Source organism: Scophthalmus maximus, chromosome 13 (assembly GCF_022379125.1).
Source record: "Scophthalmus maximus strain ysfricsl-2021 chromosome 13, ASM2237912v1, whole genome shotgun sequence".
In the NCBI taxonomy this organism is placed as follows: domain Eukaryota; kingdom Metazoa; phylum Chordata; class Actinopteri; order Pleuronectiformes; family Scophthalmidae; genus Scophthalmus; species Scophthalmus maximus.
In genome coordinates this window covers 12,950,410-12,964,595 of record NC_061527.1, presented here as the reverse complement: position 1 = coordinate 12,964,595, position 14,186 = coordinate 12,950,410, and the positions used below count along the sequence as shown (strand labels likewise).

The 14,186-nt window shown below is 42.2% G+C and overlaps 2 protein-coding genes across 7 annotated transcripts; both read left to right on the top strand.

The window, feature by feature from the left end:
* The first annotated feature begins 12 nt into the window (after nucleotides 1–12).
* LOC118318487 (muscle-specific beta 1 integrin binding protein) lies at nucleotides 13–3,489 on the top strand. 2 transcript variants are annotated; one of them, XM_035648206.2, is made up of 8 exons: nucleotides 13–193; nucleotides 1,089–1,179; nucleotides 1,683–1,731; nucleotides 2,020–2,194; nucleotides 2,614–2,685; nucleotides 2,784–2,890; nucleotides 3,006–3,091; nucleotides 3,199–3,489. In XM_035648206.2, the coding sequence occupies exons 1-7, from the start codon at nucleotides 168–170 to the stop codon at nucleotides 3,089–3,091; spliced, it is 606 nt and encodes a 201-aa protein (XP_035504099.1). In that variant the 5' UTR covers nucleotides 13–167; the 3' UTR covers nucleotides 3,199–3,489. The 2 variants fall into 2 exon arrangements, with proteins under 2 accessions (XP_035504099.1, XP_035504100.1); XM_035648207.2 differs by lacking the exon at nucleotides 1,683–1,731 and having other exon boundaries at nucleotides 143–193.
* Nucleotides 3,490–5,399: 1,910 nt separating this feature from the next.
* On the top strand, nucleotides 5,400–11,681 carry loxl5a (lysyl oxidase-like 5a). 5 transcript variants are annotated; one of them, XM_035648752.2, is made up of 8 exons: nucleotides 5,400–5,433; nucleotides 7,015–7,137; nucleotides 9,358–9,466; nucleotides 10,116–10,253; nucleotides 10,402–10,558; nucleotides 10,700–10,795; nucleotides 10,881–10,996; nucleotides 11,093–11,681. In XM_035648752.2, the coding sequence occupies exons 3-8, from the start codon at nucleotides 9,423–9,425 to the stop codon at nucleotides 11,097–11,099; spliced, it is 558 nt and encodes a 185-aa protein (XP_035504645.1). In that variant the 5' UTR covers nucleotides 5,400–5,433; nucleotides 7,015–7,137; nucleotides 9,358–9,422; the 3' UTR covers nucleotides 11,100–11,681. The 5 variants fall into 5 exon arrangements, with proteins under 5 accessions (XP_035504645.1, XP_035504644.2, XP_035504643.2 ...); XM_035648751.2 differs by lacking the exons at nucleotides 5,400–5,433; nucleotides 7,015–7,137 and adding an exon at nucleotides 7,596–8,842 and having other exon boundaries at nucleotides 11,096–11,681; XM_035648750.2 differs by lacking the exons at nucleotides 5,400–5,433; nucleotides 7,015–7,137 and adding an exon at nucleotides 7,599–8,842.
* The last annotated feature ends 2,505 nt before the right edge of the window (nucleotides 11,682–14,186 follow it).

Genomic DNA, 14,186 nt, shown 5'->3' with positions numbered 1-14,186 from the left:
CGCGCGCTGCGGGCTTTCCATAGTATGAATGAAGTGTTGGGACACTTCATCACTGAACTCTGTGAAGAGCCTAAACCGCGGGATTATTTTAAAATTCTCCTCCACTCCTTCTAGTTCTGTTGGAGACTGTTTCTTCAGCAGCAGGACCGTCGAGAGGTGACGACAACATGAAATACATTATCGGAGTTGGCGGGTAAGTGTGTTTTATATATTGTATCTTTTTGTATTCGACTGGTGACGGAAACATCTCGTGTCGCATTTGGTTCCAGTTTGAAGTCAAACTAGTGGTTTAAGTAAAGTTATCGATTGATTTATTGGCTTCTCGTCGATGGTCATCGCTTTGTCCACATGCGCTATCAGCTGCCCGCCAGAAAGATGCGGCGCCCGGGCGGTGACACCGGTGCGCCTGGTTTGTTGTCACGAATCGAGCGGGACATTTGAAATGTTTTAGCGCTTCACTCGGTTCAGAAGTGGAGGGAGAGTCGAGATCGGGTTAGGGTTAAGTTAGGATGTTACCATCGAGCTTCATGCAAACACTTTGAAATGATGAAGTGACGTAACGTGTTATGTTTAAAAGAAAAGATATTGTTGAATGAAAACAGCAATGTTCTTTTTATTCAGATCCATTTGTCTTTATTAAAACATCTGTTCATCACAATCTATTACATGTAAACGTCTTTATAATAATAATAATAATTTTATTTATATAGCACCTTTTAGAAGTAGCTTCACAAAGTGCTTTCACAAAAACATACAAATCACAGACAATCATACCAGCATTCTGGTAATAATATTCAATAATACGGTGTTCAGGTCACATATCTGTATGAAAAAGATATATAAAGACAATATAAAAAGATTAGCTCATTTGTTGTTGATAATAATTATACTTAGATAACTGTGACCTTTTTATCATATGATTCATAATATCCACCAAAATATGGAAATATGGGACCACATGGTTTATGGTGTAAAATGTAAGCACGTGCTTTTCCTTTCTATTTATTTATATATATATAAAAATATATTATAAAACTGGATATTGATTTGTGTATTATCTTGATTTTTTGTTTGTTTTCTGTTTGCAGAGTCACTAATGGTGGCAAAACCACCCTGACCAAAAAGCTGATCAAGACTTTGCCCAACTGCTGCATTGTGCACCAGGATGACTTCTTCAAGGTGAGATTTAGCAGATTCCTCTTTTCAATGGCCAGAGCATTGCATGTAAAGAAAGTAGTGTGTTGCTGCCACGAGTAACACCCCCCCTCCCCCACACACTGCTCTCTGCTGTTGATATGGAAATGGGCGTGATGTTTATGCATTTTTTTTTCTGTTACTTGGCCGTCACATCTTACTGCTTCAGTCTTTCCTCCCTTGTAGATTTCGATTTTTGTGATCCCTTACATCAATTAACTTTGCAGAATTTCACCCTTCATTTCTCTTTCCTGATTTGAATCATGTAATTTTAACATTTCCATCTTTTTTATTTATTTCTTTATTTTAGAGCAGTATATTTTTGTTTATCGCTTGCTTTATTTTGTCCATACCCTTTGCTGTGTGCCTTTGTGTCCTTGTTCTTGTGTGCATGTGCTCTTTGCCCTCACTCTGGCATGCGAGTGGGATCTGCAAGTGTTCAGAGCTGTGAGGTTGCAGCAATGTTTTATTGGTGACTGTTATTTCAGAAACCCGATGAGATAGAAGTCGGGGAGGACGGCTTTAGACAATGGGATGGTAAGACTTCACCGAAGACTGCCAGTGTCTCAATGTTTACCTTCTTTTCCATTCACATACTAATTTTTTTTTTTTTAAGTGATGTACCACCAAGCCTCTTAGATTACATACGTTATAGTCGGTTAACATACACACATAATGTCAACATGAAGCTTATAATAACATCCAGAAAGTTATAGGGACAAAAAAACACATTCCCAATATTTTTTACATTCTTTGTTTGTCTCCTCGCTAATCTTCTAAGTAACTGTCTTTTTCTGTCGTCTTCCTTTCAATCTTGCTCTCCAGTGATCACAGCTTTGGATATGGAGGCCATGACCAACACGGTGAAAGGCTGGATGGAGAACCCGGTGAAGTTCGCCCGCTCTCATGGTATCACCCTGTCCTCTGCCCCTGACGTGGCCGACCCCGATGGGCAGATCCACATCCTGATCGTGGAGGGCTTCCTGCTCTACAACTACAAGTTAGTTCATATTTAGTTTTTAGTTCACATGGTTCAACTTACTGCATGTGTTCGCCTGGAGGGACTCTCCTAATGGCTTTTCTTTCTAGATTGAAGTCTTGCCTTGATTGCAGCTGACCTGCATGTAACATATTTTTCATGCTTGCCAGTTGCCAATGACATGTACAAGGACCCCTGCATGTTGACTTGGGGCAGGTCCTGCAATTAGAGATAAGGGGTTCAGCAGAAAGAGGCTCTCTGAGTTGTCCTTGACGCTCGCTGCTGGGTGGTTGATACTGTGTGCTTGGGGTGAGAGTGGAGCTGCACGCTGCAGAAATGTAGATAATAGGCAGTTTCTTGACAATGCTATACTCCTGTACTCGTGTTCGTTGGAAGGCAGTGTTTATCATCACTGATGACCTTGTTCATCTCCCCTCCAGGCCTCTGCTGGATGTCTTCGACAAGTGCTATTACATATCAATCCCCTATGAGGAGTGCAAAAGTAGGAGAAGGTGAATTAATTCAAAAAGACTTGGTTGTATTTCTCGTCACGTGTTTTTAACCCCAGCATTGAAAGTGTACTGTAACTGTGTCTCAATTGTATTTTTAGTACGAGGCAGTACACCATCCCCGACCCTCCCGGCCTGTTTGACGGCCACGTGTGGCCCATGTACCTGAAGAACAGGAGAGAGATGGAGGACAGCAGCTTGCATATTGGTATGCTGCAGTTGTGTTGCTTCATTCGTTTTGTTTTGTCAGCATGTGTATTCGTCCGATCAGTTAGAGTTCTTGTAGACGGGATTCTCGTCTGATCACTTCCTCTCTGTTGCAGAGTACCTGGATGGTTTGAAAACCAAAGAGGAGATTTACAACCAGGTGTATGAGGACATTCAGAACAACCTGCTCAATTGTTTATAGGTGAGTCATTTTTTAGGAGAATTATAAAATCATGTAGTTAAGAGTAGACAAAGATTACGTTTAGGTGCACAACCTTGTCTAACACAGTTTTCTTCTGTTTCTTGCAGCAGGAAGACTCGTCTCCATCCCTGTACAGAACTTGTAAATAGTCCCAAGGATTTTTTTTAAGGATGTTTTTCTAAATTTGTATTTCTTGTTTTTTGTACATAGAACAGACCAATGTTAACTTATCATCGTCATTTTATCATCTTCAGACGATCAATATTTGATTTTCGTTAAAGGTGATTGTACTGATGATGTTACTGGTATATGAAACCACTGACTTTTACTAGACCATTTGTTTGTCAATTTCATTCTCATTCAAATAAATGTATTTGTAGCTGTTTGCTGATACAGTACATCAAGCATTTGTGTATTTTGTCGCCCAATATAAAATAATAACTGCGGAGAAGGAGGAAGTGTTCAAGTTCGTTATCTTGGAGTTGCATGGCAACTCCATCTGACTTTTATTAGGCCAGATAAGTCTTATTGTAATTGTAATAATAATGATATTGTAATAATTTAACAACTGTAGTTCTGCGTAGATTAGTTTAGTCATGAATGAATTCATGTAATTTTACAACCAGCCAAAAGATTACAGTTTGTATTTTATTAGACCTAGCTCTACAATTTCAACCGTTGGTTTTTAGAGGGTGTGAGTGGACAGTGGTAAACCATATACTAGAGGCTCAGACCAAAAAATGTGTTGGGCAATTTTTTAAAATGCATGACCCGACCCGGTTTTGTTAAGGATTTAAAGAAAGTGGGTCAGTTCCAAGTGGACCAACGACAAACAACCTAACTGATCTCAGCTTTAATAACAAGTATATAAACAATCCACTGTGAAATCTATTTTAGACATTTGAACGACTGTCAAATGCCTTTATCTATTCTGGGGGGGTTTCCAACTATGTTGCATGCTCTGAAATAGCCTCCCTCACTTGCCTCAAGAAGATGCCTGAGAAGGTCATAGACTAACCCCAAGATTTAGGCTATTAGCGCTGGATTTACAGTGCTCGGGGCCCAAGGCACGTGCCGTTGTCACCTGCCTTCCCAAACGTATAAATAGGCCGGAATAATTTCTCATTTCCCCTGAGGGGGAATACCTCACCCTGTCACAGTGGACGGTGTGAACTTCAGCTCATCATACCACAGCTAAATATGGGAATGGTCGGGTAGGTACGTGTATTTTAAGTGTCTTCCTTTCCATAGTGGATGGGAGTCCAGTAATATTTCAATTAGACGAAAAAAGCAGCATTTGGTCTAGGTTTTGTGTGTTTGCATAGTTGTTGGATTTTCTCAGGGATGTGGGTCATTTAGTGTCCTGATACAGGAAACCTGGTGATTAATTATTACACAGCAACAGTTCAGCTTGTAAAATAAAGGTCCAGTGCTGCTTGAAGCATCTTATTTCATTTTATTGTTTTCTCTCATCCAGAGTGCTGGTAGTTCGCTTTAATAACCTCCCATATTTTCTTGACATCCTTTTACAGTAACAACCAGTATGTTTGGTTTGTCGTGTCATGAGCTGCGGGTAAATGTAATCTGTCAGGTGCGTGTCATGTGGAAATGGAGTGGCAAGGTGATCGCTGTGACGCTCTAACAGATGGACGTGGACTAGACCACACTGGCCTGGACTCCCGGTGCTAAAAATGACGGCAGCGTGTGTGATGACTGTGAATTCATGCACTCAGGTGGATCTGTTCACCACGAACAAACATACACCAGGGAACAACCTGTGAAATTGAGAGCTAAATAAAATGTGCTTTTCCCCCTGAAAAATCCATATATATGATACACACAAACATATATAATATTCTCCAAAAGTTTTACATCATCTTGATCACCACACGCTAACGGGCCCCAGGGTGAAACAGTGGCCCTGTTATTCCAGACTGTGTTACAGTAAAGTAAAGAACCTCGGAGGAAATGAATCCAGTCGGGACCTTTTCTTGGACAAACCTGACCTCATTACTCACAGCACGGGGGAACCGAGTGACTGAAGAACATCCGTCAAACAGCGTGCGGATGTATAAAGTCGGGTAAGCGCGGCTCTGCCTGAGATAGTTTTTATGATGTAAGCGCTGAGCTGAACCTTTGTACACATACAGAACATTGCCGTGTAGGATTGAATAGGTTGCATGTGTGAGATCCCATTCTTGTTTTAATATCTCGTGAATACCATTCGTATCATTCATCAAAGGTCACACTGAGGGAAATATGTGCACAAGGTCTAACTGGTTTTGTTCCCAAAGTTTTCAACCTTGTTCCAAATCATCCGATGAGGCAAGTCTGCAGATGAGGTGAAGCCTTTTCCTTTGTTTCTGTCATTGTTAGTATTCATCCGACTGCTGTTTCAAAAGTCAACTGTAAACCTTTATGATTTGGATTTAAAATATGTATCGATCAAAAAGAAATTCACACTATGAATAAATAAGTAAGTCCAGTATTTGTGTGTCATGGGACACTGAGTTTTATCACCTGCTCTGAAAAACTCATTCAGTGTTGTAACATCATATAACATTCCATATGGTCACATTCAGAGTCAGGGGTGGAATATAACTTATTACATTTACAAGTAGTAAGGAACAGTTCTGAGGTAAATGTACTGTTCTTGAGTTCGTCCATTTTATGCATTATTCTTCTGGTTGACTACACTTCATAGGGAAATGTTGTACTTTATTCTTATCTACGTTCATCTGAAAGCTATGAGTTGCTGTGCAGAATGGGCTTCATGGTAAATTCATTGAACACAACTTGTGTCCAGAAGTTAAACTTAAACATTTTCAGCAAGGAAGAAGAACTAATTTAAAGATATTTTTAATGAGGTAATTGGAAAATTATCATTCAATATACATACAAAAGTAACAGTTGGTCAGGTAAAAGGTCCATATTGGTGTTTTATTATCAACCAGGCTATATCATTGGATCATTCTTATTAATGCATTAACACCTAAGCAGCGTTTTACGTAATGTAGCCACTCATTGCAGCTGAGTTTAACTTCTATACTGTTTAAGCTATAACAATGCATCATATTTTAGAAACTGATCATGATTTGTATATGAAAACTTCATGTGCAAAGTAATGTGTATCTATGGTGATGTATTAATATAATGGAGTAAAAAAACAACAACTATATTTTCCTCTGGGAAGTGGCGGTGATGAAATATATGCATAAAAATAAAAACACTCCACCATTTTTCCCTGATGGTGTGACCTCATGTGGGAAGGTGGTGCCAGGAGAGATGAAGGTTAAAATTATGTGTGTCACAGAGTTAGGGAGGGAGGGGGGTCACTTGCTGAGAGATCTTAGGCGTTTACATAACGAGAGACCAACCGACAGGCTGGAGGAATGACAGCCATCCGGTTACAGCCTGCTCCAACTAGAGCCGGACCCTGTGATTGTGTCCTGCGACTTGTACAAGCCTGTTATTATAAATTGGTTGTCAACTGGCCTGAAGTAGGTGAGAGGCCCACACATGGAGCTGCAGAGGATACATGCAAGGGCCTATCACCCACTTCAGGGCAGTTGAAATACAATTTATAATTACAGGCCCTTCAAAACTGTGCAGTGGTTGAGAGCTGTAAATATAAACTGGAGCAAGTTGAAATGCGTCACCAGCACAAGCTCTTGTGAAGTGCAAAGATTCTTGTAGAAGTAAGATAGATTTTTGTTCGAAATTTCCGAAATACACATTAAAGAACCTGCATGTGTTTCCAAGTGTTTTTTGACAGTTAACTGACATCAGAGTAGGATTCTTGAAAATAAGCTGGTTTGAACCACAGCAAGACGTTGACCTTGATCCCAGATCTATAAAAACTAACAGAAAAAGGAAGTGACTACAGTCACTTCACCTTTGTCTCCATTCATGTTCATATACAGAAGCTGAACAGACCGTGAGGTGTGACACCTGCTAAAGTCACACGACTAAAACAGTTTGGAGACTTTCAGTCTGTGATGATCCACTGCCATCATCTGGCGAAGAGGGAGATTGGCCTCATTGTGGTGAGTCAACAAACTGAGAGTTAGTCCAGACAGTACTGTCACTACTGCACTAAAGACAAAACTGCAAAGCCCTGTTGTATAAACAGGGGATTTAGATTCCCTATCAACGGCTTGTTGTTGTTTTTTCTGGGACCTTCAGTGGACTTTGGGGTTCACTTGGTGAAGCACTGCTCCAGTGTTTCCATTGGGCCAGAAATGAACTTTCAGTTAAAATCACAAGTGCACTACCACAACCCTGGAACCAAAACTTGGATCATTTCCTTTTTTCTCTCTCTCATCATAATGCAATTAAGGAAATAGGATTAAAACCACAAGAATTGTGATTGTTGGATTCTGAGCCTGTGCATGCAATGCATAGACTTATATATGAAACTCAATATATACAACTTCTCACGTTAGTAAATATAACTTTCAGATAATTTAAAAATAGGCCTCGATTGTGAAGTGTTCTGAAATGTTTAAACTGTGACAGGAGAGAGTGAGCGCAGCTCCTTGCTGTGGATGGGTGGATTCATCAAGAGTAACTCACTCAACAGACGCTGGAAGACGTCTCAAACCAAACTCACGGCGGTGACCCTGTGCGCAACTGCGTGGCGAAGTCGAGTGACTTGAGAACACCACCTCATCTCATCTCACATGTCAAACACAAATGTTCTCGGCGCCTGAAGTCCTCGGGCAGAGACGCCATCACACGGAGCCATGGAGAAGTTTGCGTTTGTATTAGTTTTCCTTCTTGATGTTCTGGTGCGTTTGGGTACCGGTCAACAACATTTACGCGCGCGCGTCGGACCGTGGAGAAACCGGATTCAGTGGGAGAATAACGGTCAGCTGTACAGTTTGCTCAGCACGGGGACTCAGTACCGAACCCCTGCAGTGATCAGAAGACGCACTCAGCTTTTGCTAACAGCTGAGAACAGTTTTAACCGAGTTGACCCTCCTGCTGCGTCCAGTCGACCCACCAGAGCCAGATCTGGAGACCCCCGGGACGTGGTCTGGGTTCACTCTCTACAAAACGACCTCAGTCCAGTGGACGCATCTGTGGTTGGTGCTGATGCGGATCAGTACTTACTCGCTTCGGGACGACCGGGGACATCCGGTCAGTCGCCATCGCGAATGGTCTCCCCCAGGGAGGCCGTTGCTCAGGGGTACCGTTCACACCGGGCTCCGTCAAATAGCAGCGCTGCCTCCATCCAGGAGTTCTCTGGCAGCGGAGTCCCGCGAGGTGGCCGGAGCACAGCTGGAGATGACGCTGGTACGCAACAGGCCGCCGCGTCGCCGATAAGATCACCGGTCTTTGCGCACAGCCGAGGCGGCCGGATAAGGTCTGAGAACTCGGATTCACCTGCCCGGTCACCTGCCATATCTGCACCGGTCATAGCTGAGGATAGAGGGGATGCACGCCGCACTCCTCAGCAGACCAGCGTGGGCGATGCGCGCATTGCGCACAGGGCGAGCTCACTGACCAGAATCACACCGGAGTCCAATGATGTTCCCACAGCACCGTCCAGCAACGCGGTAGATGTTCACTTTCCCCGTCCGAGGTCGGATCAAACTCGGATGACAGACACGAGTGACCCACAAGATCCCCACAGCATCCATCATAGGAACTCGGTTTTCTCCAATGTTTACCCACCGGACCGCAGGAACAGGGTCACCGCGCGCCCACCACCAGGAACCGGCTATGGCACCAGATTCTTCCACAATGGTGAGGCAGATGAGATAGAGACACCAGGGTGTGGAAACCAGTTAGCACGAGACATTGAGCATCATAATGATAATATGAGAGATTGAACATTAAAAAAAGATATTGCTTAACTGATGACACCCTTAAACCATTAAAGTCAGAACAATCATCATGAAGTCCAACTCGTTTTGGTGTAAAGTAAAGTCTCCAGTAGCCTATAAGAAAAGTTAAAATGAAATGATTGATTGTTAGACTTGGAGCAATGAATGATAAAGTATTTGATATTGAAGATATGATTAAAATAATTACTTGTCTAACAGGATTCTGTCATAGTTCAAAGACTTCATCAGTTGAAATTGGATATATTTTCTCTAATTGTATAACAGATGAGCATAGAGCTTATTCCCCATCAATGTGTTTAATGCCCCAAACGTCCATTTAATGCAGAAAAGCTAATGACCTTGTGTTTGCATCTGAGTCCTGGCATATTTCATGGATTTAGAGATTGCATTTTCTTTTTCTTTTTGTTTATGCAGGTCTTCCAGACTTGGTTCCTGACCCTTATTACATCCAAGCTGCCTCTTACATTCAGAGAGTGCAGATGTATGCGCTTCGTTGTGCTGCGGAAGAGAACTGTCTATCAAGGTGCACTTCTTTATTTCAGATTACACTGCATTATTCTGTCAGTCAAGTGAGGCCAGTTAGTTACATTAATAATAATAAAATGTGTCCTTGTGGTGTGACTGAGATTTTGAAATGCAGCCCCTCTCTACTGTGCAGTGAATGGTCTATCCAAAGACAAAAATCAATGGGGTTCACACGTATGAATAAAAAGCATGATTTCATGAGTCAGAATTCCTTTGATGTTGCCACCTGAGGACGTGTGTTGGATTCCATCCTGTTTGGACGTCACAGCTGAATGACAGAGCGGCTGGACACAAATCTGGCAACCGCCGGAGATTCTCTCCTCTGATCTGAGCGGCCACTTTGCCAAGTAAAATAAGCTCTGAAATGAAAGGCAAAGGATTCCTGAGGTGAACGCAGAAAGAAGAGAGGCAAGACCAGAAACCAACTCTGTGGATCAACATTTGTCTAATGGCCAGGGAAGGACGAGGCAGAGTTTAGTGTGCAGTGAAGTGCTGTAAATATTGATGATGTAAAGATCCCACGGAGGAAAAAATCACAAGTGAACATCCAGCTGGCCACTCAGTGCTTCATGTTCCCAAAGTGTCATTTCAGCTCAGTGAAGACTCTTGACAATCGTTATTCCTCTCCGGTTTCTTCTTTCCTTCAGGTCTGCAGATCATCCGAGTGTGAGCGACCTCGACTACAGAGTCCTGCTGCGGTTCCCACAGCGAGTGAAGAACCAAGGAACAGCAGACTTCCTCCCAGTTAAGCCCAGACACGAGTGGGAATGGCACAGCTGTCACCAGTGAGTTCACCTTAAGAACTGTATATATATTTATATGAATGGAAAATTTGCAAAGGTTGCACAAACGAGCAGACCAAGACAACAAAAGAATGATATTTCCCAGGATGAAGTTGCAGCTGCAGTTGGATCTATCTCTGTCTCTCCCCAGACATTACCACAGTATGGAGGCCTTTAGTAACTACGACCTGCTGGACATCTCCACTGGACAGAAGGTGGCTGAGGGACACAAGGCCAGTTTCTGTCTGGAGGACACGTCGTGTGACCCGGGAATACGACGGCGCTTCGCCTGCACCGCTCACACACAGGTTGGCCAGCGCAGTTTATGATTTGTCCTTTTTTTTCCCATTAATCCGTCCATTCCTAATTTTTCACTGACATATTTAGAAATACACATGAACTCTTTCCTTAAGCCAAAAGAAGGGTGTGTAAGTCTGCCTTATTCTCAGGGGCTTGGTCCTGGTTGCTATGATACATATCACGCAAACATCGACTGCCAGTGGATCGACATCACTGATGTACCACCAGGAAACTACATACTCAAGGTGGGGATGTAGACCAGTATGTTTTCTACTGACTGAAAACAGATGAGATATCTACATTTCAATTGGTGTTTCTGCTGTTCTTCAGGTGACAGTGAATCCCTCTCAGCTGGTCCAGGAGTCCGATTTTTCCAACAACGAGGTTCGCTGCGACATCCGGTACACGGGCGCCTACGTCCAGGCAAGAAACTGCAGGATCACTGTGTAAGTAGGAGACTGGCAGTGTCCTCTGCCCTGGCTAAAATCAGAAACATGAATGAAAGCTGATCATTGGCGTCCATTGTTTGTTTGTTTTGACAGAAGCTGACCTAACTGAAGACAACAATTTTGCCCTGCAGAAATATATATTTAATACCTTCTTGTTGCTCTCAATGTACAGTTGCAGCTCTGTTGTGCAGCTTTTAAATGTTTACTACCATCATAAAGTTGTCTGTTTGTATTTATGACTTAATATATTGTAGCTACAGCCATGCTGGCTAGATGTTATTCATTTTCATTGTGTATGTAAGCATTAATAGAATTCAGAACCTCGAGGAAAGCAGCTGAGCGTAATTCACAAACCTAAAACAAAACAGAAGTCTTAACTTGTTTCATTTGTACTATGTGACTGAATTGGTGCATATTCTGAAGGAAACTGTGGTTCTCTTCTCCCCTGAATATTAACAGCATTTTGTCACATTAGATAGTTCCTCTGTTAAACGACTTCATGTGTATTGTGAACAATGTAAAAGAGCTATGACAATATAGAAAGCCATAAAACTGTGTAGATTATCTCCCATTACAGCGTCAGTGAGATTTTTCGTCTTCGGCCTAATGAGATGATTTTCAATGGTTGAAAGGTTTTCTGCACTTTTATCATATTTTATAGTAAAGTGTCTTTTTAATTTTTTGGGCAACCAAAGTACAATAGCAGTCTGATCCCCCCCCCCCCCCCCCCCAACAATCTGGTGATGAAAACATAGGTTTAGAGCATCACTTTGGATGAAATAATTTGAACTAGTATTTAAAAAACATGTCGTCACTCCACTGCCTATTGACTGTCAATGACAAATAACCCGAGCTGAGGGCCATTCGAGTGTGGAGTTGTACATTTCTTAAATGCTGTTGGAGTAACACACCTTGGAGATACTTGTGAAAATGACTCCACTGTGCATGTTCGTGTCTCTCGGTAATGGCAGCACAAGACATACAGCTTCACACCATGAGCCTGCTGTTGTTGCATATTTGTCATGTTGTGTTACAGCGGATGAGTGACTGGGAAAACATTTATTCACCCGGCAGTGGCTCTAAATGAGGTGTCTGGGAATGTCTCGCTCTGTTTACACTTTGTCACCAGATTTATTCTGTGTGATTGGTACGTGGAAATGTTGCAATCACCACAACTCAACACAAATCATTCTTGTTGCAGTAGTGCTGCTTGCCGTCCAGCACAAATACATTACCTCATAGTCTTCCGATGTTAAACATATAACAGTAAGAGGTTTTACTGTTTTTTAACTTTGTGGACTCTCGTTTGTCTTCAGCGTCACATTTCTCTTTATGTGTGTGTCAAATCATTATTTTGCAGACAAACAGGAACTCCTCGAATGCATTAAACCGACAAGGGTGTCACATTTGTCAACAAAACAGAATTCAACTTAAATACTTCCAGTGGTGATAAAGGTAAAGGTATACAAATATCAGAAATGACTTTAAAATCTGACTGCACCACATGTTGTTTACCCACATCACACTGGGTATGAACCCATTTTAGAAAATCCTAAGATTTCATCCCCTCATCCGAACATGGTTTGGATAAGATGGATGTCGAACCCACACCCTCTTTGGTCAGAGCGCCCTCGAGGTGAGCCCCCTGATGTGAATTCAAGTGTGACAGCGGTCAGGACCGAGCCTCCTCCACCGCTCCAGGTGCTGTTTGCTCAGCGTAGACCGACGTGCTATAAGCCTGCAGGGCGTGCGGGATGGGGAGAGGTGCCGGTCGCCCCTGCTGAAGATGACAAGGAGGGGAGAAATTCCACAGTTTCGCAGACTGCCAGGAAAACCGGACTGCAAACTGCTGACATCAGCAGCACCACGACTGAACCTTTCTCATCACGGGCTGACCGTCTGTGAGGCTGTGCCCAAAAGGCCCCGACTGTCTGAGACTCGCAGTCAACAAGTGTCAGAGCCAACAACCTAGACGGCAGTCACATATGATGGGGCTCAGTTTGTTCCTTGTTCAGACAACAACTGTCAATAGTGACCGCTTCCGCCTTTAGCCTTTTGTTCACTCCCTTTTTTTAAAAAATCCCATCTGCTCCCCACTTAAGGATGGCTCTCACACATGATTGTCCAGTAGTAGAACTATAAAAGAATAAAGGAAGTGGACTGATAACCCAAAACATGGAAGAAAGTGAAAGAGAAAGTCTTGTATCTGCCCCTTAATCTGCATCCAGACCAAACTGTAGTGGTTTCTTTCCAGGTTCTCCCTTTCCCCATTCCTCCACCAAGTTCTGCAGAAATCAGTTTTGCATTATCCTGCTAATAAACAAACCAACAATCAGAAACGGGCGAAAAAATAACCTCCTTGGCGAAGGTAAATAAAAGCCTCTTTGGCTGATAAATCATTCACACGCTAGTCACTAACTTTGTCGTTCTGTAATTTGAGTGAACCACAGCAGTAAAGCGATGATGAGGAGACGCTCTACACTGAGCCATGGGACGACTTTCACATTACAAACAGTCCATTCATTGTTACAATAAAATGTTGATTAGTGCAGTTTTAAGTTAAACAACATATATTTGTAAAATGATTTATGATTTATTCATCATGCAGAAAGAGTCTGCAGGTTGGAAAAAATGTAATCCCACTCTGACAGTGTAACCAGTATTATGCCAGTGTTTATATAAATCAACATCCACCGGATGTTAATTTAACACTCTTGCATCAATGTGAACTCATCAGCTCCATTAGCGGATGAATCACAAAACAATCAACATCTGTCAACTAATCAGCCAATGATGTGATGTTGTGTTTTACTTAACCAAACAGTCAGGTATTTTCCAGTGTTGAATTTGATTTGAAAAAAACAGATTGGAAAGCTCTTATTCCCAGACAGACTTGGTTCCACTGAAGCTGTTCAGCACTCTGATTCTGCGGCATAAATAAATATACATAACCACATAGTGAATAGTTGTTTCTTAACACTCCCTGTTGTTTAAGGAAAGTCTGGAATATGAGTTTGCATCATTGGAGAAATGTATTTGACGACACCTCAATGGTAATGTTCTGTTCATGGTCTGTTTACTTTGTAGAGAACTGTTTGTTTACGGAAAATAGAAGAAGCTATTTGTATGAGCACATGGGAAATTAAGTGATTATATTTGTTCTCTCCTCCAGGGTATTGCACAGCTC